The sequence below is a fragment of the Diadema antillarum genome, unplaced genomic scaffold (genome assembly GCF_040938485.1).
Source record: "Diadema antillarum isolate AM-2024a unplaced genomic scaffold, OU_Dant_1.0 seq00000881_RagTag, whole genome shotgun sequence".
NCBI classification, from domain to species: domain Eukaryota; kingdom Metazoa; phylum Echinodermata; class Echinoidea; order Diadematoida; family Diadematidae; genus Diadema; species Diadema antillarum.
This window is the reverse complement of record NW_027271745.1, coordinates 540,454-564,747: the sequence shown is the minus strand read 5'-3', so window position 1 is coordinate 564,747 and position 24,294 is coordinate 540,454. Positions and strand designations below refer to the sequence as shown.

Genomic DNA, 24,294 nt, shown 5'->3' with positions numbered 1-24,294 from the left:
TGTTTGTGTGTGTGTTCGTTTTTAGCAGGTAGATTTCATTATATTCAACCAATTTTGCTTTCTTTTACTGAATGGTTTACAGAATGTGTTATCAAACACGCTATGTACATAAACTCTTATGTATCAATTTTGCTTCTTTACTGTATACAATATGCTTAGAAGATGCACTTGTGAATTTTCAAATTTAAGGATTTACACTCATGTGGCCGCAATTTTATTTCATGTGAATTGATTCACTTTTAACCGCACCCAGTAAGTAGCTTATAAGTAGGATTGGCATATTTGAATACTTCTTTACATACTTCTTATACCTGGCCTTCCACCCCTATCATTCAACGTGAATCCGTATCCACTGCACAACTTGCATAATGAGATGGTATAGTATTGGTGGAGATGAGGATTGGTCTTTAAACTTTTTGGGAGATACCAAGAAACCCCTTATGAAAGAAATGTTACAGAGCATACCATTCTAAGAGGTATTCAAAGTTTATTTGATAAAAATCCGTTTTGGAATGGCTGAGACATCGAAAAACAAAGTAAAACAAAGCTATCATAATAAAAGGTGGGTCCCACCTTTTATTAGGATTGCTCTATTTTGGATATCTCAGCCATTTCAAAACCAATTTTTATTAAACAAACATTGGATTCCTCTTGGAACGACATCCTCTTTCACATTTCATAAGAGGTTTCTAATTTATCTCAACAAAAAATACTAGAAACCTGGAGCTGGGTCTCTACTAAAACCATACAATCCCTAGGAGTTTCTTTCAAGATGCTACATAAGTCCTCCAGACTATACAGTGGGATGCAAGTGCCCTCCAGTGATGTCATAAACAGTGAATAATGCCTCCCTTCCTCCCCCCCCCCTTCTCACAGCCTATATTACTACACACCCAAACAACCCCTCCCTATAATCTCACACCCTCCCCCCCTCCACAAAGATCATAATTTCTGCCTTATAGGAGCACCCCACCTTTACCAAATGCTTTTCCTGTAGAACATCTCTATTTTCATCCATACTTTCATCCATAATTCAATCAACAGCAGTCATATGATAATGTCATCATCAAAAATGAATAAATAATAATTCTCTAAAAATGCCATCTCATCACATTTGACAGGCATTTGTCATTGATAAGATCACCCCTCACTTGCAGTAATATGATCATTTAGCCCCAGATAAGAACAATATCGAGGGTGAGGTATGTGATTAATCTATAGATGCAAAGGCTGTCACAGTAAATTGAAAGATGTGTTAGACTTGCTTCAAGACCCTATGCTTTAATTCTCCTCTCCTTAACCAGGGATGCTGTCAATATAATCCTTCCATCAGTCAACAAGGGTGAAAATAATGTTGTTACCTTTTGATCTCTCTAACCTTTGTAAATACCACAGGGGTCATTACACTCCAAATCCATACAAATCTGTACTTGAAAAGACACCAGGCCATCTACAGAGGCTACACATGGACTTTCCAAGAGCTTTGCGTGTCTGTCAGAACTTTTAAGAGTTTAATAACGAAGCACTTCATTCAGGAGTGGCTCTGAAGTTTCCAACAAGCGTAAACAAAATACCTTTGTTCTCCTCCTCCTCCTCTTCCTCTTCCTAACTTCTCTCTCTCTCACCAACAACAAAACAAACAAGACAAAACAGAAAACAAAGTAAAACAAATGAGGAAAAGGGGCAGGGTGAGGTCAAAAGTGTTGACCCGAGTGGCGCATAATCTGTTTTTTACAGGGAGGAAAAAGCGGCACTAATTAGATTGTAAGGAGAGCTTCATGACCTGTTAGGATGGAGGAGGAGGAAGATAATCATACATAGAGCATGAGAGAGGAGAAAAACTGATGCAGTTATACAAATACACACCACGATACTAGCTGGAAGGCACAATACAAATTTCCACCCCACCCCCCCCCCCCAAAAAAAAACAAAAAAAAGTTAATGACCCTTTACTGTTGCCATGTCTCATCCTGAAAAGTCACTTTCACTCTGAGAAAGAAATTTTTACACGGACTGAAACATGTCACAGAAACTTGTGAGCACTACTGCTGTACAAACCGGCAAATTGACTGGGTAAACTACTTAATTTTGGTAAAAAGTGGTCCAAGTAGTTGCAGAAATATGACTTTGATGACTATTTTAATGTGTACGATAAATACCATGTTATGTAACGACTTGATATTCAAATATTCATATCTTACATCCTTGGTGTATTTTCCCCCTTCATTGTCTTTTACCTTGCACAAACTTACCTTGGTTTACTAAAGTATTGTGTATTTTTCATTGAGACGTGCATGAGACTTTCCCTCTCGGGAGCACTGTCCTTTAAAGTGGTTCTCAAGGATTGGGGGGGGGGGGGGGGGAGGGGATTGGGAAAGCATGTTTCCATGTTCAGACTTCCATTATTCACCCACTGAATCTGGCTCCACAGAAATTTCACACTAATGCCCAATGTGTCTGAATAGTCTCATTCCGAGACACAGTACTTCCTGATGAGCACAAGCAAAAGGAATACATACGAAAATGAAATCAAGCAAACGAACCTATGGAGAAATACAGTAATGGATGGCAGTTTACTCCACATCTGACAATAAGGGATGGTACATTCATGAAGTAGTTGAATGATAAGGATGAACTTCCGAGCATGACTGGTTATATGTATTTAGTTGTTTGCACAATGTCTTATCGCCAAGGTAGGTCTGTGAGTGTTGTTATATAGACTACAGCAGGCTCTGCAGATACTGGCACCGTTTGGAGGCTCAAAATTGATGAAAATTTGCCAATTTGGAGGAATTCATACTCCCAAAGTGTTCATGCCAATGCAAGGAAGTATGGAAGCTCAGCAATCAATTTCTCCTTTCTAACGTATTAATGTAGCATTAATATCACACACTTAAAGGCAACACACACATACTGGTAGGCATATATTGCTTACACAAAAAAGACACAGTATGCACACACACGCACACACACACACACACACATACACACATACACACATACACACATATACAAATATATACACAAATGCAACATACAGACACATACATAGTGTACATGGTGTATACATACATACATACTACATACACATACATACATGCACATTGTACATACACACACATACACAACATGCAAACACATACACACACACACACACACACACACACACACACACACACACACACTCACAATGGAGTGGGTGAGTTTGTGTCCGCTTGATGGCTGAAAAATAGCCCATCTCCCCCAAGACCTGACCAATCAATTCCACTGCTGGACGACACGTTTCAAGGCCGATCGAAGCCCCGTTTCGGCAAGCCAGCCGCATTCATCCCAGCGGAGAGCACCCTTTCCTTTTTTTTCCATCATACACAAAATATGATCCCGTGGATTACAAGACATTTAAGATGGCTCCCGATATGCCTGGAGGCAATTTTGCTTGTCCTATTCCCCGGCCAAGGTAATGAAAATGCTGAGACGTAAATAATCGTTGACGCGCTCTCCGCTCTTTCCGCGGACCCAGCGGTGCCCGGTGCCACGCCAGAGCCACATCCTTTGAGATCGTGTAAATGGCTCGTATAGTACTAATCAATTCACGGCAGCGGGAGAAAAAACTATCGTAAATGCACACTGGCGTGACACAGTTGGCGTCATTTTTGCATGCCATGCCTGGAAGTCAGTCATCTCGATTCATTTCCACTCATCTTGCAGTCCCACCTACTGCCATTGTCGTCATAATCATCTGCCATGCATAGAATATTCTCCCTGCGAAACATCACTGCAGTATGTCTCCTATTTTATCAATACAGACATCTTTTAATTCACTCAGTTATCATACTGCAATTCTCTTGTAGTTTCCTTATCAATATAAACAGGCCCTGTTGATTATCTCTGACATGAGATCTTTGGGACAAAGAAAACGGGATATCTAGAAAGAACTCATTTCTTGCATTGTGCATGTGTGTGAGCGTGCGCATGTGTGTGTCTGTCTGTCTGTCTGTATGTGTCTGTTCATACGTGGAGAAGGTTAACCTAGGATACCATGACAAAGTTCTCATTTCTATTTATCCCATATGATGCACAAAATCATACAGGGATAGGTACCTTGAGATGCTGAAATTGATGAGAAATGGCAATTTGTCAATCAGTTATTTTGAGATGGTATTGACATCAAGCAACATTTAAAGGTCTCAGCCCCCCCCCCCCCCCCCCCCCCCCCCCCCCCATTTGAGAGGTAGGCCTACTGTCAGGTCACCTTGTCTTGTAGTCTTTTGTGGCACAGACTCGACCACACTTGGATACAGGATGTGGTTTTTATCTAATTTCATCAATTTATTATCATTATCATTATTTTGATGATTCCTTTGCCCATTTATTCTTGTAACAATGAACACAGCATATGACAGCAACCCAAGTGCAAAATAAATGGCAGCAACATATTTTGGAGTAACAAATACTCTGATTCAGAGTCAACATTTAATCCTGTCATCACCATTGGCTATCTAAAAATGGTGGTTCTGTAAGGGATATCATTCTTAGAATGTTTCCTCTCATATAGTCCTCCTTTGTGAAAAAAAAGAGATAAAATCATTGGTTTGATGATAAAAAGTATCAATGAATGTGAATGACACACAAAGAAATCAGTGAATAATTTACAAGGGTGTGTTTGCAAATCTTTTCATGATCTCAAAGATTACGTTGATCTTTGTTATCTTTTTTTTTCTTTCTCTAAAAAAAAATGATAATAACTTCATGTATACAAAAGAGAGATGAAAGAGATAGATGAGTGGGGATGAATGGCTCTCAACTTAAAGCCCAGATGTCTTTGATATAAAAAAAAAAGTCTTTGCAGCTTTTATTGAAAATGAACCCAATATGCCTAAGCCTCTCATTTTTCATAGTAATTTTACACCAAGAAAAAAAAATTGGTAGAATAACTATCTAGAACAGATGAAAAGAAATGGAAATAAGTGATGGTTAGCTGCTCACACTTCCGCTGGAGGTTTTTTTACTCACCAATAAAGGGCAAAACCGAGATGGCTGTGGAACGCCAAATTGAAAAGGCCTCTGGGCACGGTGAATATCATCGCAACAATCGAAATCCCGCAAAGTGTCAGCCTCTATTGTACTTAGACAAAAATGCCCTGAAAAATACACTGTAGTCTCATGCACAGACCTATTACTCCAAAAATTACAATGATCAGTCCTCAAAGTCCTCAATGAAATTAAGGGGGGGGGGGGGGAGAGAACAGTCCCAAACACAGGTTTGTGTGCCATTTAAATGACCTCAGTCAGTGTTCATCTTGAGGCTGTAACATTTTGTGTCATTTCATAGCAAAACCTAGCAAAACAATACCTCCTAAATAAATGTCTGTTCCACATCTATCTGCAGCAATTTTTAAAGTCGCTTCTTTTCTTTAAAATGGAATTCCAGACCAGTTAAAAAGTTTGTCTGATAAGGGTAAAACTTCTTTGACAAAACAGTGAAAATTTAATCAAAATTGGACAAAAATCAAGGTATGAAATTGTGAAGTTTCACTTATTTTCAGAATATACTTCATACACAGCCAATATGACTATGCAAATGAGTTGATGCTGTCACTGCCTAACCACTTGCCATACAGTTTGCACACAAAATCCTAAAATTTCCATTTTTGTTGTTGATCAAATGACAACTATGTCCCAGTATCAAATAGTAATATATTTGACTGATCACTATTTTCAAAGGAATAACATGTTTTACAAGTTATAGCAGAAAATTTGAATTTTCACTGTTTTGTTATACATGGTTAACAGAAAATTGTGAGGTTCTGACATCATCAACTTACCCCTAAAGATGCAGATTCATATCATCTATCCAAGAATTGTTTTGCTAAAATGAGTGAAACTTCAGTTTTACGAGTTCCCTAATTTTTCTCGGTTTTTGATCAAAATTGTCACTATTGTACTTCAGAAATCTTACTCTATCTTTTCAGATTAATTTTAAAGTGGCCCGGAATTCCTCTATAAATGAATTGCTACATATCAAAATCCCAAAGACATCACATCAGTTTGATCTACGGCAGAAGGTCAGCTTCTTTCTATCACGTCTCCTATGACAGACTGTGTGGAAAACATCTCGTTGTAATGCAATACAGAGGCATTTGGCGAACATGAGAATGTGTGCGCCGATATATTCTGCCTAAGGGTGTAAGTGACCACAACAAATGCAAATGTATACCTTCCCCCAAAAGCTTCTGCATAGGTATGCATAGGTCACTTTGTGTTAGTCTTCCTTGAATACCTTCAACTGTCAATTCCTATCAATGAACACGTCTGCAAAACAGCAACTTTTTTTTTTTTTTAACCATACCCGGTATCTCATTTGTGTAAATCTTTTGCAGTGCTTTATATGAAAGGGAGTCTGACAAAATTTTTGACAGGTGCACATATATCAGTAGCATTCAAATAAACTTTCTTTTTAGTATATTTGTTTGATTTCCTACAAATTCATTGCAGCAACAACTATCACACTAAAAGTAAAAGCCTAATAGGCATAGACTAGGAGCAAATCCTACTGTTCTGTGCTTAGAGGAGCTTTTACCAATTCAACCCATACTCGTGTCCTGGCATAACCTTAACAGCCAATAACCCCCTACCCTGTGATGTGAGACTCTATGGGTATTTGATTCCAGAGTATGGTAGGGACTACATCCATACCTTGGCTACAGACAAGGAACGTTTGATACCTTGCAGTTCGGGTTCACCCGATAATGCTTACCGTTGGCGAAGTTGCAGTCTCTCACTCTTCCATTACTGTCAACGAGGAATGTTCGTGTGCATTTTAATTTCACGAATTTCGCGAGAGCCAAGATTCACAAATTAAAATGCATGCGAAGTTCCTGTCTACACTATATGCATTGATTCTTCGAATCTTGTAATAGAGGCAACTCGTGACAACTTCATGCCGCATAATATGGCCGTCGGCTCCAATTCTCGAAAATTTCACGTCATGAAAATATTGTTTTACAGTATGCAAGGTTGATGGTTTTGACAGTTTCAGATACGCCCTGATGCTGGCGGTAGAATTTTCTCATCTAATGACAAACATGGGTTACAATTAGGGACATCATATGAACTTAACTCGTATAAACATCAAGTGACACAATACTCAAAAACTCATCATAGCGGAGACAACAGAATTGTGATAGATACCAAGACCTTACCTTTGTTGTCCTTTAAATCCACAATGATGTGATTATGATTGTCCAGAAGGGTACCCAGAATGCCGCAATTGCCGATGAGGGAGGCGTGATGCAGTGCCGAAAAACTGTTTCAAAGAAAATAAAATCAGAAGGAACAATTAACGAAGACATGAAAGCCATTCAACGATCATGAATCCCCACAAATTTGGGGGAGATAGAAAGAGGTGGATAAGACTGAAATGCTGTTTGTGGCAATTAATGATCATGCTGCTCATTTCTCCCTAATCACCTCTTTAAAGAACGCAGGCGTGTGGTATCAGAGAGCTGCAAGTGTCGGACTGACAGAAAGCATTTTCTACCACAACACACACACACACAAACAAACACAGATACCACCAAGAAACATGTCATTCATAGGCATTTCGCACATTTCACACATTACCCAGTACTATAAAAGTGGAAATTTTCGCGCATTTCGCTAAACCAGAAACTAGCGCGAAAATAAAAACACGCAAATATTTTTGCTTGCCATATGCTCCCGTACTTACTGTCTTGATTCCACGGAATTAAAAACACGCAAAACTCTTCTTACCGGGCCGAGCACGAAAAATTGGTTATGCGAAAATATCCACTTTTACAGTATCTATTTGGGATGTTACCCTCTCACATGTTTTGCAGAGTTGCAACCTTAAATCAAATCTTCATGTCACCCTCTTCTACATTTGTTTTCTCCTCTTTCTCACCCCCTTCTACTCCTATTTTTCCTCTTCTTCCACAAGATATCTGACTCCAAGACACATGTTTTTATTCATTTATATAATGTCATCCATATTTGTGTTGTTCCTTCCCCCTCCCCCCAGACTCAAAGGAGTGCTGTATTCTCTCTGTTTAATCAGCTCAAAATCCAATTTTCCCACTACCAAATTTTCTTCCAGTCTCCCTTCCTTGCATCCGAACTTAAACTAATTTTGGTCCTGAGCTTCTTTCTTCTTCACCTCTCATCTGTGGGGCTTTTTTTTGTTTGTTTTTTTCAGTTCCTCTCAGGTCTGACCTCCGCTGGTGACCCGATGTCTCTGTCTTGTCCGGCGGAGCGCCGTCTCTTAACCCGCTTGTGTGCACATACTTTTATTCTTAAGTGGATCGTAACTGGATTAGACTTAGTGAGAAACCATCATTTGGTGTCGCCGCTCCTTGGAAGACCAGGATGGGTCTCCTCCATACCCAAAGAGATGACCTCTTAAAGGTCATATTCTCGTCTGAACAATGAAGTCATAATTACTACAAAACTATTAAATCAAATATTTTCAATCAAAGAGGAATAAATTTGGGGCAGATAGGAGAACACAAATTTGATTTCACTGTCATCACCATGGCAACCCATCTTATCTTCACTCCTTCGTCTCTGGCTCTCACTTTGCTCCCACAAACTACCTTTCAATACTGTGAATGCACATCCAGTGACTAATGTTGAATCAATGTTTGCTCTGGAAGTGATAGCCTTTGCCACGGAGAAAAGATGCGACGGGGAAAAGGGCTTCATGTTGGCTCTTGATGCGTCACATTTTATGCCTTTTACTTCTCATCATATAATGTGTCTGACTTTGGGATACAAGATCTCTTTCATACACAATACAGGTAACCAGGTGATGAGGTATTTTTGCCAAAGAATAAAATTCTATTACCCAGATCAGTAGGACCACAGGCCTCATACAAAGCTACACACTGCCTAGTCCCACATGTTCAAAAATGTGTTGTGCTTTGGAAACTGAATACTACATAATAACATGCTTACATGAGATAGTATCTTTCATAAGGAAAATTACCTGTGTCTCCTTGGTGTCACTGACCTGATTTTGGAAGCACAACCACAAAGCGAGCTTGCCCTTTCCCCCACATTCAAATTTCAGCGGTTCAATATTGACATATCAAACAATGTCACTGTGAAGTTGGATATGACAACACAACATACATCTGCACTGAACCAGCAGATACTCAGAAATGGAAGACACAATCAAGGCAGGTCACTCACCCGACATCATCTTGGAAGTTGAGGGGTGATTTCTTGGAAGACACACTCTTTCCTGCAGGGACAAGAAGAAATTGAAAGAGAAAGAAAGAATTTTTGAAGTTAGTGAAAAAAACAAAAAAACAAACAGAAAGACTGATGACATACTACTCAACTGATTCATCAACAAAGGATTTGCTGCAATTGTATGTTCGTCACTCATTGGCACGGTTCTGGACTGTGCTATACTCGATCATTTATATGTCCCCCCCCCCCCCCCCCCCCCCCAAGTGCTGCAGTTGAAAATTGATAGGAACATTTAAAGATGGGAGGTCACCACATTCTGGCCGCTGGTATACACAGCTTTCAGCCAGGAAAACATTACATATCTATTTTTTTTTTCTCCTTTTGTTTTTCCAGGCTGAGAGAGAGTTTAATACAATGTGGCATAACGATATCTGAAATAACAGTAAGGCCTGACATAAACTCTAGGCTCTAGATGCAAATGGAACAAAGTCCCTTGTTTCTATAACTGCTATTGGCTGGGGATATAACGTTCAATGTTCCTGATATCATGAACCAAATTCCTCATTCCCACACACTTCTGTAATCACATACCAAGTTTACATTGTTATGTCCTGTGAGGAACACTCTTCAGATGCACAGTGACATAGCCCTATTCTGATGGGATGGAATGAATGTACCTGAACTTGCAGGGTGCATCCCTATATGTGTGTCACTGTAAACATATGTAAATGTGTGTGTATGATGGGGAGGGGGTGGGGGGCAGTGGTTGTATGTGGGGCACACGAAACAGAACTGACCACCTTCTACTGTTCAACAACTTTGCAGCTACTGGGTGTGGTACATGTATGATGTAGAAGTATAGTATCACACAACTGAATAAAAGCTATAAATGTGGGAAAATACTGTACATGCATGAATTTTTCTCATTTCCATCCCATTCCTCTCTGCGAAATCTCTGGCCTCTTTCACTGCCCCAAGCAGCTTACCCAAACTCAATTGATGCTGAAACAACAAGCAAACTGACACCCATTTAGAGAGAGAGAGGGGGGGGGGGGGGGATGGAGGTAAGGGGGTAAGGGGATAGGAGGAAGAAGGGGAGGTTGAGATTTTCAAGATTTCATCAACTGTAGAGGCATGCGGAATACATGTCTTCTATTTAGGCATGATATATAATAGCCTGCTAGTTGGAGAGTGTGTGTGTGTGTGTGTGTGTGTGCACATGGGGGTGGGAGAAAGGGGTAAGGATGGGGTGGGGCAAGAGAATACAGGGGGAGGTCAAAAGGTCAAGTCTACCTCAGGGTAGCATAGGTGAACACTGTTCTCTAGCCTCCATCCCTTCTCCAACTGCATTAGTACGGACTTGCTAAGAGGAGATGCAAACCTGGTATATGCACTTTCCATACCTGAAACATGTCAGGTCTTCTACCTAAATTCAACTGCACTTCTGGAACCTCCTGGATTCCTTTCTTTGCCCCCATTTTCCCCAAAGACGGCTTTGGTGTTCGCCTCACAGACTGGCTAGCTGGGGCATTCGCCAATTACGTGATGACGATTTTAGGTAGCAAATCACCATGGGGTTATAACTCCTCTCTCTTCAGCTGTATCTCTTTCTCACATATCTATCTATTTATCTATCTCTCAATCTCTTTCTCTATCACTCGCTCTTGATGATGAGCTGTTAACACCTTTGCACTGATTCTGGATGGCAAATTGGCAACAGTCATGAAAAAGCCTGCCTAGATTGTTAGTGGCATTACTGTGTGACAAACTTGGCTGCTTTTCAATCACCTCGCTGTCCTCCATAGAAACGATGCATTTTCAGGCCCTCATAGCATCTCCTTTCTCTACATATGTATGGAGGGAAGTTAATTTTTCATAGGTTGAAAGGTTGTCCGAGATTTGAGACGTTTTTGTCTGATCTCTTCATCTTTAAAAGTGAACGTTTCCTCCACTGGTCCCCGGGACTGCCTTGCAGTGTTCCACCCAGGGGAGGTGCAAGTCACAGGAGCAGCAGAGGTTACCACTAGTCCTATCCCCCCCCCCCCCTCCCCACTTCCCATTCCCTGCATTTCCCTATTCTTCATCTCTGTCCATCTTGTTCTCTCTGTATTTTCCTCTTCTGTCCTTCCTCCTCTTATTTTTCTTCTTCCTTGCAATCTTCTCCCTCTTCTTCCTCTCTCATTCCTTTTCCTTTCCTTTTCTTTCTTTTATTCCTCTACATCATCAACCCTCCTCTCTTCTTCTTTTTCCTCCTCCACCCTTTTTCTTCCTTTCCCTCTCTTTTCTCCTACTCTTCATTTCCCTCTCTTCCTAATTTTCTACTTTTCCCTCTTCCTCTTCTTCTCCCTCTTCCTCTTCTTCCTCCTCCTTCTTCATCCTTTTCCTTCCTTTTCTCCTTCATCCTAATCTTCCTCTCTTCTTCATTTTATTCTTTTTCTTCTTCCTCCACTACTTCCTTTCTCCCACTCTCTTCTCCTTCTTTCCTTCTTTCTTCTCCATCTTCTCTTCCTCCTACTCCTCCTCTCTCATGGGATGGACAGGATTGCAAGGAAAAGGGAACGTGGTGGAGGTGTACGAAAGTAGAGATGGAAGACAGAATGGGAAATTGCACGGAGAGAAGGAAACAGAGGTGATCTCCTGGGAGAGAGGCTGAGTTCACATTCTGTATCAAATATCGATTTCTTGAGAAGATCGACCTCGGAGAGTTCTACACAGACTTTTCCCAGTTCTCAAAGATTTACAGAATCTGGTGATACTCGCTCAACAGCCGTGGAGAGTGGGGAACCTTTGATAGCTAACTGTAATTTTTCATGGATAAGATTACGCATAATTAGTATTTCCTTGTATTTGTATCTAGTCGTCAAATTGGACAATATGCAATACATTAAAAAATTTATAATTTCAGCATTACTATGATGTTAATGCTACAATGCCTACTTTAGAAGAAATGTCTCTCCATCATATCTACATAGCAGGTATTTGGACGATACATGAAAACTTTTCAAAAAGTTTTGTTGTTTGTTTGTTTAGTGTATTTTTTCCCTACAGTATCCATCAGAACTCGGCATTTCGCACAATGCATATTTTAGCATGCGGTTTCCGATGAGATGGAGCTTTTTCCCGAAGACGGCTCCGGTGTGGACACAGCTGAGAAACGGAAGAAAATTCCTGGCCGCGTGATATGAAATTCACACCCTGTGCACACTTCGAAGGGAACACATTTCAATTATTCCCTAGTCTCCTCACAAGGCCAGGAAAGGGGGGTATATTTCTGCCTCACTGCAAATGTGCTGAACTGTAGCTACAACCCCCCCCCCCCCCAAACTCCTTCAGCCCTGCGGAATAAATGAAGACAGCTGAAATCAACACACGCGCATGGGCTGCCAGGAGTGCCCGAGCATCATGACTAATTCATTAATTAGCTCATGAATAATTCATGAAGCCAGAGAGGGTACACTGAATCAAGGACTACCGTGGCCAGTCACAACATGATGCAAGTCTGCAGCGAGTTGCCGCCATTGAGGACAATCAAGGGACCTCCAAAGACAAAAAACAAAAACAAAAACAACCTGTGAAGAGCTATTTGTCTTCCCCTCTTTGAAGCTTTAGAATGTTATTGAATTAGAACTACCAGCATTATAAATGACATTTCTGTTTTGTGCCTTCGTGCTTTTTTTTAAATTTTAATAGCAAAGTTTAAGAGCATATCATTCGAATCACATACATAATCATAATATCATTTATCAAGTACGTAATTACTTACGTACCGTACATAAATGCATGTACACATACAATGCACACTGGTACACATACCTTTCATACATACTATACATCAGCATTTTAATCAGTGTCATTTGCTTTTGGGTACTGGCTGTGAAATGGACATATATGCATGATTCACATAAGAAACTTGAAGTTATAAAACTCATCCATGACAAAAAGTACATGTGAAATCGTCTGTGTGCAATACTGACTTCAAATATAAATTCTTAGCAAAAACAAATGTGATAAATAATGCACACAATACATTTTGTTAGCTTGACAAGTACTGGAGTAGCAGGATTACATATTCTTACATTTTCCTTTTCTACACACAATTTCTCCATATCCATGTATACCAGTTTAAAAAATAACTAGACCCGGAATTTGTCAAGACTGACAAATTAGGTGATCCGATTTTTTTTTAAATCAATGATTCGAGTTTTCACCTGAGATTAGGGACATTGGTCGTGTGATGTTTGGATTCTCATTTTGAAAAGGGAGTCAGACCTGCCATCTTGGGTACCGAATTCCGTACACACTATCAAAGATGCAGAATGAAGTATATTTGACCTTTGACCCCACTTTGCACCCCCAAGATGGCATCTGAGCAAAAAGTGGTTATTTTGTGAAATGATTCTTGTAACATGGTCTTTGCGTGTGCAAAATATGGGAAAGATAAGACATGTATTCACCAAGATACAGGATGAAACATTTATGACCTTTGACCCTAATTTACATACCCAAGATGGTGTCTGATCAAGTAGTTGTTATTTTATGAAATAATGTACGTAACATTAACTAAACATGTGCAAAATATGGGGTTGATAGGGGCTATTTTTCTTGAGTTATTGCAAAGAAAATTGGAAAAAGTAAGAAATATGAAAATACATCGAAGATAACCTTTAATTTCAACCACGTTTTTGGACGTGATCCCGACACCATATGAAAAAGAAAGGGAACACGTACCATAGCGCAAAGTCTCAGCTACAACATATTAAAATCTGGGAGAAATTCACCGAAGGGTAAGTGAGCTAGTGCTCGATAAAGACAATCATGTCAATTTTCACATCTAGAAAAATTCCCTCCCATAGATATAACACGTCATAACGAAGATAAAGAAAGAAGTACATATGACCTTTGACCCCGATCTGCACAGACAAGATGGCATCTGAGCAAAAAGTGGTTATTTTGTGAAATGATCCTTGTAACACGGTCTTTTCGTGTGCAAAATATGGGGAAGATAGAACTTGTATTCACCAAGATACAGGATGATACATTTATGACCTTTGACCCTAATTTACATACCCAAGATGGCGTCTGATGAAGTAGTTGTTATTTTATGAACTAATGTACGTGACATGAATTAAACATGTGCAAAATATAGTGGTGATAGAGTATGTTTTTCTTGAGTTATTGCAAAGAAAGTTGGAAAAAGAAAGAAATATGAAAATACATCGAAGATAAGCTTTGATTTCAACCAAGTTTTTGGACGTGATCCCGATACCGTATGAAAAAATAAAGGGCACACTCACGATAGCCCAAAGTCTCAGCTACAACATATTAAAATCTTAGAGAAATTCACTGAAGCATAGGTGAGCTAGTGCTCGAAAAAGATAGTCATGTCAATTTTCATTTCCAGAAAAACTGCACTCCCATTAAGATAACACGTAAACTGGTCAAATTTGACAAGATTACTTTCAATCCAATATTACAAGGTGATGCCGTCATCTAATCAAAATGTTGTTTTTATATTAATGAAAGAGCAATAAGTAAGTTACAACATACTGAAATCTGGGTGAAAATGGACAAAGGATAAGTGAGATACGCTCGAGTGAACTTGTAATTTGATGACGTCATTTTGAAAATTTACTCTTTTTATTTTATTAAGAAATTTGATATCTTTTAATCATTTTTCCAGAATCGCCAACCCATGAAATGACATGTACAACTCATCAGCTTTCAGAATATGTAAAGAAAATGGGGGGTCACCGTCCATCCTGACGAGTAAAATCGGATTTAAAATTGGCGGTTTTTTGGCATTGTTGCACTGTATATCGCCATTGACGCGCGTGCGGAATTTCAACTTTGACGGGCCCGTATGACGTCATATTGAGTCGGATTGCCTTGAAACTTGGTAGACATATTCCCTGACATTTCAGGCAGGCGATAAGTGTGAAAAAATGGGAAAATTCTATTGCATATGAGCTGTGTGTGCGTATATGCGCGCGCGCGTACGCGTCCGTAAAATTTTTTCAATTTTTCAAAAAATGCTCTAAATGGTCTGAAACGTGTGCAAAAAAAATTTGAGCTCGATTTGAGCATACAAATATTTCAACGCGCGTGTACGCGCACGTTTTAAGGTATAGATGAATTTTGAGAATATGAGTAGAATGCGCTTGACTTGAAATATGTGTGAGGTAAATTTCATTGAAAAATTCCATTCCATTAATGAGATATGATTGAGAATGTGTTTTCATATAATGACGTCATAGTGACGTCACGGTCGACTGATCACTATGATTTTACTTGCGCTGTCGTCTTTGGGACATGATACATACATGGTATAATTTTGAAATTGATAGGAACAGGACTTTCTGAGCTAACCTCTGCACAACTTTTGGGGAGAAATAAAGAAAAAGAAGAAGAAGAAGAAGAAGAAAGAATCCGTACAAAAACAGAAGGTGATCCGAGAGGATACTCGGATCACCTAATAATAACAATAAATGGCATGTATGGACGCCATGACATCGCTAGTCTTAAAGGGATCGTATAGTTTTGGTTAAGACCTAATTTCACATTTCCAAAATATTTGGTGAGCTAATGAGAAACCTTTCATGAAATATGAAATAATATGTAATTCCCAGTGGAATTCACTGTTTATTTGATGAAAATTGGTTTTGAAATGGCCAAGATATCCAAAGCAGAGCGATAGTAATTAAAAATGGGGCCCAACTTTTATCATGATCGCTTTGTTTTACTTTGTTTTTAGCTGTCTCAGCCATTCCAAAACCGATTTTCATCAAATAAACTTTGAATTTCTCTTAGAATGGTATGCTCTGTATTATTTCATAAGTGGTTTCTCGGTATCTCGCAAAAAGTTAAAAGCCCAATCCTCATCTCCCCCAATACTATCCCTTTAATTCTAACTTTCAAAATGGATATTTCCTCTCTGGCAAAGATAATAGAAAAACTCACAGAAAATAACAACAACACTCTGAAAAACTGGTTACTTTCTTGAGCTTTCCCCTCTCCTTCCACCAAAACAAGCTCAAACAATGTTCAATGAATAATCACACATCTTGGTTACACCAGTGCTGACTTCCGCACCTTTGAACATTGCAAAACACTGTATATGCCTTTTGTGTTAAATTGAAGAAATTCTGTCCATGCAGTTACAATGCAGTCAAACATAGCACCACAACAATAGGCCTACCTCTTCTCATAAATGCAGTTGCCATGAAGTCAAACCGAGAACCACAAAAAATATCACTTCCCATTCTCTACCACCCTCTTCCTCCCCCCTACCCATTCTTTACCCCCGTAGCTGAGTGGGGGTAACCACAGAAAAAGATTTATCTGCTGGAATAAAATATACATCCCAACCAGTCCACAATAAACACGCTTAAAAGGCTCAGTCCTAGTTGGCCTGTAAGACTGGGCAAATCCTGGTGGCTGGGTACGGAGGCAAACTATTGAACTTGCCTTTTTCCCACACATCTCCATTTCATTTATAAAATCAAACCAAAAATAAAAGAGGGGCATGGTTTCTTCCCTTTTCCTTCCTTTACCTATTGTAGTCTCTGCAGACAGTCCTCACGGTCCAAATACAGCATGATAAACTCCCACAATCACATTGGACATATTTTTTCAAGAGCCTGGTGATGGAGACTAAATTGCTATTCTCACAAAAAAGAAGAATACAGTATGTTACAGATAACAAAGCATCCAGAATCACGTAGAATTTGACTGGATGACATTTCTGAACAACGATTAACCAAATGTTCTTCAGGAAATGTTTGGGGGAACACTCGAGTGAAATTTGCATTACAACTTACAAATAGCTGCTCAAAAAAAGAAACATGGAGTGTGTTTAGAAACAAGTTCACAAACCAGTTCTTCACCGGTATGAAAGCCCTAACTCTCATCATGTGGTTCATTGCTGTTGGTAATTGTCACCTCATAAAAACTTAGTTGAACAGTATTTTGGTGGCTATCACAGTAAATTGCCTTACCTTATACAGAATCTCTATCACTTGGCTTGCCTGTGGTATTACATACACGGGATTTATTCTTGCTCTATTCATGTCCAAGTGGTATTCAAAGCAATATTGTGGAACTTGGCATTGACGGATCCTTTGCATCAGAAAATGTCTTTTAATCTATTGTCCTTGACTAGATACTGCATGCAACGTACATTCCACTCTTTTTTTTTTTTGGGTGCAAATTCTATGAGTCTGATGTATTTGTAAACTGAGCAACACATGAAAATATTAACTCTAATCCCAGCATGAATGAGACTTGCAAACATACATTTTTTTTTCATCCATTACTGTACTCCACAATTGCAAATTTAACCACTTGCAAAATTGTCCCCATTACCTAGCACAAAATAAAGGCTCACTAAATATATAGCATATAGGCTAAATTATGCACAACTTGGGCCAAAGTCCCTGACAAGTACTGCACAGTATCTAGAAGCCTTCTACTAAAGGATCAATGAAATGGTTTAGACAGCAATGGACATGATTAGAGTGTCTGTCTCAAAGAGACTATTCCTTATAATGAAAGCCGATCTACTCTAGTACTTACTCCAAAAGAGGAAAAACCAAAACCTACAAATAATCATCACAACTGCATATCTCTGGTGTGTTTGATCCCCAAATCGAAGTCCACTAATGTGAAGTAATCATACCTGGCCAAAATCACTTCAAATGACCTTGTAGAAAAAAATGTAAACAAAATGATGCTAGAATGGAAGGGTGTGACAAAAAGAGGTCTGTACATGTAAGACTACATCAACCCCACCAGTGACCCCATCATAGTCATGGTAGAACTAGAAGCACCCAGCAGGGAACCAGTATGAATAATCACACAAACTTCTCTCCCTCTCTATCTCTCTTTTTTTCTTTTCATTCCAAGAAGACATCCTTTTACATCACACAAAATAACTGCGGCTCTCAATTGGAAATCAACCAGACATTCTACCAACGCAAAAAGCTCAGAAACATACACTAAACACACAAAGTGTGCTATCCTGCACATTTCATTGTTGATGAAGAATAAACCCCTTTCTCTTTCTTTTCTATTTCAATGGGGGGTCTTGAAAGAAATCATTCTCAATCCAAATTTGCATCATAAATTCCTGGCAGGAGACAACATTCTATGAGCAGATTTACGTAAATCACATCAAATTTGTCACTAACACTGTCATGAAACTAATGCTTGGTTCAAACGTCAAGGACACAGTAGAAGCATTATGTGCATGGCAAACTTACATTGTAACTGTCGTTTTTACGTTTGTTTCTCTTTTGCTCACATTTACAGATTTCTTTAACATTGCCATTGCTTTGAGACAGAAGCTTGCTATCTAAGTTGACAAATTCACCCATTAGTAAGTCATCCCAATTTTCATTGTATACTTCTTCTGTAGCATAACAGACAGGCAAGCATCTTTAGGGGACCAATATGGCCTTCTCCCCTTCCCCACAGACAAAACGTTCCTGTTATGCCAAATGTTTAAATCTCCTCGGACCAGCAAGTAATGGGACGCTCAATTTAAACAGGCAGATCCCTATAGGACCTGCAATGTGGCCCACACATTTGTTCTGGAAACAGGTGTACCAGAGACAGTACAATTATCATGTAACAGCTGTAACCATGGCAACGACAACCACATCATTTTTCTCTTCCTGTTAAAAACCAAGGAATTTGCAACAGGCTTAGACTGGGCTCAAGACCTGCAAGTTTCGGTGAGTCTGAATTTCTATATGTCTAAAAGTCATCATGATACATGAAAGTTGTCATTACAGATTTTAGATTCCACATCAAATTTTTGGTTAAAGAGCATTTCTACGTCTAGGCCTACCCTCTATCTTGCCTAGATATTTTTTCTTCTTCCATACCGATGATGAGTTATGAATGAGACTTTATGAGGTTTGGTTTCCATAGCATTTGACAAATTTCACTCTGTGCATGAGTTGGCTTGGATAGATAGACGAAAAATCACACAATGGATTGGTAGAAGTTTCATCAAAATTGGACAGATGTTGAGAAAATTACATATTGCGAAAGTTAAAGAATTTCAAAGTAATCAAGTTTCATGAAGGAGAGATACCAGTCACAAACAAATATACATGTACAGTGTATGCATGTCAGATAGGGTGATGATATCATTGCCTTACATGCCTGTAGTTGACTTGCACGTTATTCTTCACCAATATCTTTTTTTTTGAAAGAAATCAAAAGGAAAGACTTGAATCACAATCATGGAATTATGATGATGTTTGCAGGTTAAAGGACAAGTTCACCTTCATAGACATGTGGGTTGAGTGAATGCAGCAATATTAGTAGAACACATCAGTGAGAGAGGAAAATCGGACAATCCGTTCAAAAGTTATGAATTTTTGAAGTTTCTGCTCACTCAAGGCTGGATGAGAAGACTACTATAGCTTGTGATGTCACATGAGTACAACGATATAAAGAAAGAATAAAGAAAATTCAACATATTCTCACTTTTCTCGCATAACAAAAGAACACTTGACTTCTTTCTTTCAGAAGGCAGGGGGAATAATATTACCCTTAACATGTCAGTAACAAGTCGAAGAAATGTGCACTTAATTCAAAAAGTAAAGTTTTGTGAAATTCTCTTTTTATTTTCTTTATATAGTTGTACACATATGACATCATACACTATAGTAGTCTTCTCATCCAGCAGTGACTACACAGATACTTTAAAAATTCATAACTTTTGAACGGACTGTCCGATTTTCCCCAAACTTTCACTGATGTGTTCTACTAATATTGCTGCATTCACTCAATCCACATGTCTATGAAGGTGAACTTGTCCTTTAAGGAGTTACTGTTGTTGAATCATCAACTGAAAACATGATCTGTACAATCGCTTTTTGGCACAAACCAGCCTGGAGAGTTGTGAAGCAAAAAGGCGCATGTGGATCATTAGTCACATAAATCAACCATATTCTTCCATTCAACCATGTTCTTCTCAAATCTCTCCTGTGCTCAAGTCCCTAGCTTTAATGTGCCAAGCTTTTTACCAAGCATTCAGTAATCCATCCAGAACCTGAACTAGTTGTAGAAAGGCTAGCCCACTCAGGTGAAGCCAGGGTGAAGCATTGTGGCTTGGTTTAAACAGGAAGACATTGGTAATACAAGAGGGATTAAGAGGATTAGGCAGTCTCTATTCATTGACAATTAGTTTCCAGAGATCCGTGCCAATTGGCCGAAATAAGCATCCCAGCGTGAACGCCATACTCACTGAAAAGAGCACAGTATAGGGCCAACTAGATTGAGGCATATGGACAGACAGGTAGCGAGACAGGTCGTTTTCACACGTACCGAGAGTGCTTCATTTGAATCACGATTCTCGTGATACCACTGCAATCATGATTCAAAGGACGCATTTTGGCCGAGTGTATGTAATCGTGGAGGGTGATGTGATTTGTAATTCAAATCGTAATTCAAATGACGGTCCAGAAGGAGTTTTCCAGTGACGATTCTCCAGAATTATGAAACGAAACAGTCACGTATACAGATGGACCTCCAAATTGGGTGGAGCCTATGGTGACAATTCAACCACTTTCACAGAAAAACCGCTCAAGAACGTACTGCCCAAGAGTCATTGATGGGCACTCAGAAAGAAGCCACACCTCTTCTCCTCGCTCTAAAATTTAAAACCGCAGAATCTCCAGCGCCTTCTTCGGTCGTGTACACAGACGATAATTCTAATTGTAATTGTAATCGTAACTGTAATTCAGCATTGCAATTATGTTTCTTGACACGTGTGAAAATGGTCACAGACAGACAAACGGAGAATGTGAAATACGATGCCCCTGCCACCTGTGCAGAGGGCAGAGGAATAGAAAGATTGGAAGTTTGGCCTTTAACAAAAAAAAAAACTGTGTTCAAATAGCATGACACACGATTGACACCAGCTCCACACCCTTTCTGTAACAGCAAGTTTGTGACTGCAGTCACCTAGGGTATTCTTGTCATCTTTAGCCTGTTTATTTATCCCACTTTTTGAATGAATACGGGTCAGAAGATGAATAGACGTTGGGACGAGAATGTAGCACGCACGTCACACACCTTGTTCCTCAGGTCAATGTTAATCCTTCATCCTTTTTATACCCAGTACACTGGAGTCAACTCAATGCCACTGTTTGCCATGGGAGAAATATTGTGTTCAATCGAAAAGGGCAGCACTTACATTTGTAGGCAGTCTTCCCCTGCAAAGACTTTTTTTTTCAAAAAAGCGCAAAAATCTGCAGCCTACTGATGCAAAATACTATCAAGAAAACTACTGCACACAAAACACCCTTAAAAAATCTATTCAATAAATATCAAGGTGAAAATACAATGTAGAGTTCACCCTTCAAAGAATCTTGTTTGTCATATTTTCTATTGTAATCCTCCTACGTACAACAATTACATTGAAATTTGATATTTCTCCAACCCACACAAAAGCTTACATGGAATGAGCCCAAGTCAAAATATTTTTCATACACCTGCTAAAAATGTTCCTTTTATCATTCTCCATGAACATGACAGCAACAAAGCATTTGATACATCTTACATCCATCGAAAATAAGCGTGATCCCCTCTAAATCACCACAAAGCTTCACAACCCCTCACTAAGAGCAAAGGCATCAAGGTGCATTACAGCCCGGGAAACGCTGCAGGAATATTGATTACAGGTGGTTTTAATACTGTAAAACAAGGAATGTTTGCATGCATTCTTAATTCCACAAATTTTGCAAGAACCAAGATTTGCGAAATTAAAATACACACTATATGCAGTGAATGCCAGTGACAAATCATGAAAATTTTATGTCGCAAAAATATCTTGCTTAAAAAAAAAAACACTATAGAACCCACCACACAGACTTTTGGAACAATCAACAAGTCTCTCTTCATGAATGAACTCTTTTTTTCCACGAACAAAGTGCCTACTGTCGGGTGTTTATGTCTTGTTTGCATCAGGCAAAAAAAAAAGAAAAGAAAAGAAAAGAAAAGAAAGGAAAAAAAAGAGCTGAAGTGAAATTGAGTGTGACTCATGGTTGTTTTTATTCATAAATGATAATCATAGAATACAATAGCCATGCTACCATTTGAGGAAATCCCTTTCTCCTCAAAAGAGGAACACACAACATGACAATAAAACCACATTTGGCGACTTACTTTGCTTCTCAGAACTACAACTTGTACATCAATGGCCATCAAAACATACGGGCATGTTCAGAAAGCCTTGAAGTCTACATGACTGGGACAATGCATGCATGGTGTCTTCTATATATATTCATTCTGTGTACAGATCATTTAATTTCTTTATACCACAAGAAACTTGTATGTCTTCACATCCCTGCTTTAGCTGAAATCAAGGATATTTGCTCAATAATGCATCCTTCACGACAAAGTAAGCTGATTTATAGACTTCAAAAACAAAACAAAAATAAAAGTAACTTTTCGTTGAGTCATTCTGTAGACAAACATAATCCCAGGAAAATCCGTACAAGCAATGTGGGGCTGCATTTATCAACTTTTCCCATGTTGGAAACGCATTTCAATACCCACTAAAAAAAACGTGTTTGCGAACGCCTTTCAGGTTGCATTTCTCAAGTTGTTACATTCAACACTTTTGTCATGAGTCGATTGGGAGGCCTTGTCACTGCGCAGCTCCATTGCGCAGCTTGACCTGAGGAGTGGAAATGTGTAGTTGGCAGTGGTTGGTGTGGGCAGGTCCGAGCTATAAACTTGCTTCAAAACGACTTTGCATTCATCAACTCTACAGAAACGCGTTCCTGGCTCAAAGGCATTGCGATCGCACTCTTTTCAGCATTTCACTTTTCTAACCCCATAATCAAAACAGCTTTGCATTTATCAACTGCCACAAACTCCTTGAAAGTTGTTTGGAAACCTTAATTCTGCGCCAGAAGTGAGTTGATAAACGGATCCTTGTGTGATGTAACCAAGCTGGCTTCTTCAAAGTCCTTTAAGATGCCGTGTATAAAAATAACTCTACGACACTGACATTGCGGTCACTTTCTAAATACTTCTGGAATTTCATCGAAAGCATTTGCACCACAGCTCCCTTGCTCACTTTCATCTTGTCGAGTTTGATCTAAACAAATTCTTCGTGGAGGTATATAGTCGAATTCAGGTGAAGGAAGGGAAGGGTTGGACAAATAAACAACACTGGCTCAAAGTTCGGGGCAGGCGTTAAAGAACTCCAACGCACCACACAGTCTGCCACGATAGAAGTGTGAAAGGATGTGTTCTGAGAAACTGCAGGAGTGTACACATTCCATGTGGGAGTAAGTGTAAGACTGTGGGTGGTAAACTGCATGTGAATGACACTGTTGACATTCATTAACACATACGGGAGCAGTATTCATTTTGTGACTCAGAAGTTTGGTTGCAATATTCTACGCACATAGTTTGGTCCATTTCACTTTATATCATAATTTTTTTTTTTTAATCTGTCAGTTTGACAACTATCTTTATACAAATCAGTTCATTTTATTGCACATAATTTATGACATTGTAACATTAATTGCCATTTTGGCCCAAAATGACTCATTTCCATTATTGGCAAATATAGGCCAAGACTTTTTTTCCCCTTTTTCTCTTTGCACCTACCCATAAACCCAGTATATTCATGTAAATCTTTGTATCATGTAAATCACGGAAGGAATAGAAAAGCTGACTCGAAATGATTTTTCTTGTTCACAAAATCAAATCAAATTTGAGGTCTTATGAGTACAGTAACTTTAGGGAGGATTGTGATCCTTGGTTTACTGTGAGAACTCTCTAATGCATGCTGTTCAGAAAGAAAACAGAACCATTGTTCAGTCAAAGTGCCTTTCAGAAAACATTTGATTGATAACGCGATAACATTTTGCAGGCACGTCATGCATCTGTGAAGTGCTTTCTAGCACATCTTGATAACTTGGTTATTTAAACAATAATGCAGCACTTTTCAGCCATTGAATTTATGAATGAATGCCATGTCCTAACTAACTTATGGAACTATACTTCACTGCTAACAATACCCTACAGCTGACACACATCCGGAAGCCAACT

General features: G+C 39.1%; 1 protein-coding gene across 1 annotated transcript in view; it reads right to left on the bottom strand.

Annotated features, from left to right (window-relative positions):
- Positions 1-7,035: 7,035 nt before the first annotated feature.
- Positions 7,036-24,294, bottom strand: part of LOC139740778 (caskin-2-like) — a 71,102-nt gene continuing 53,843 nt past the window's right edge. Inside the window, exons 2-4 of the mRNA XM_071651351.1 lie at positions 9,211-9,262; positions 7,203-7,306; positions 7,036-7,073 (exon numbers count right to left, since the gene is read on the bottom strand). Of these exons, the coding sequence (XP_071507452.1) occupies positions 7,036-7,073; positions 7,203-7,306; positions 9,211-9,262 (194 nt within the window). The remainder of the gene's footprint in view (positions 7,074-7,202; positions 7,307-9,210; positions 9,263-24,294) is intronic.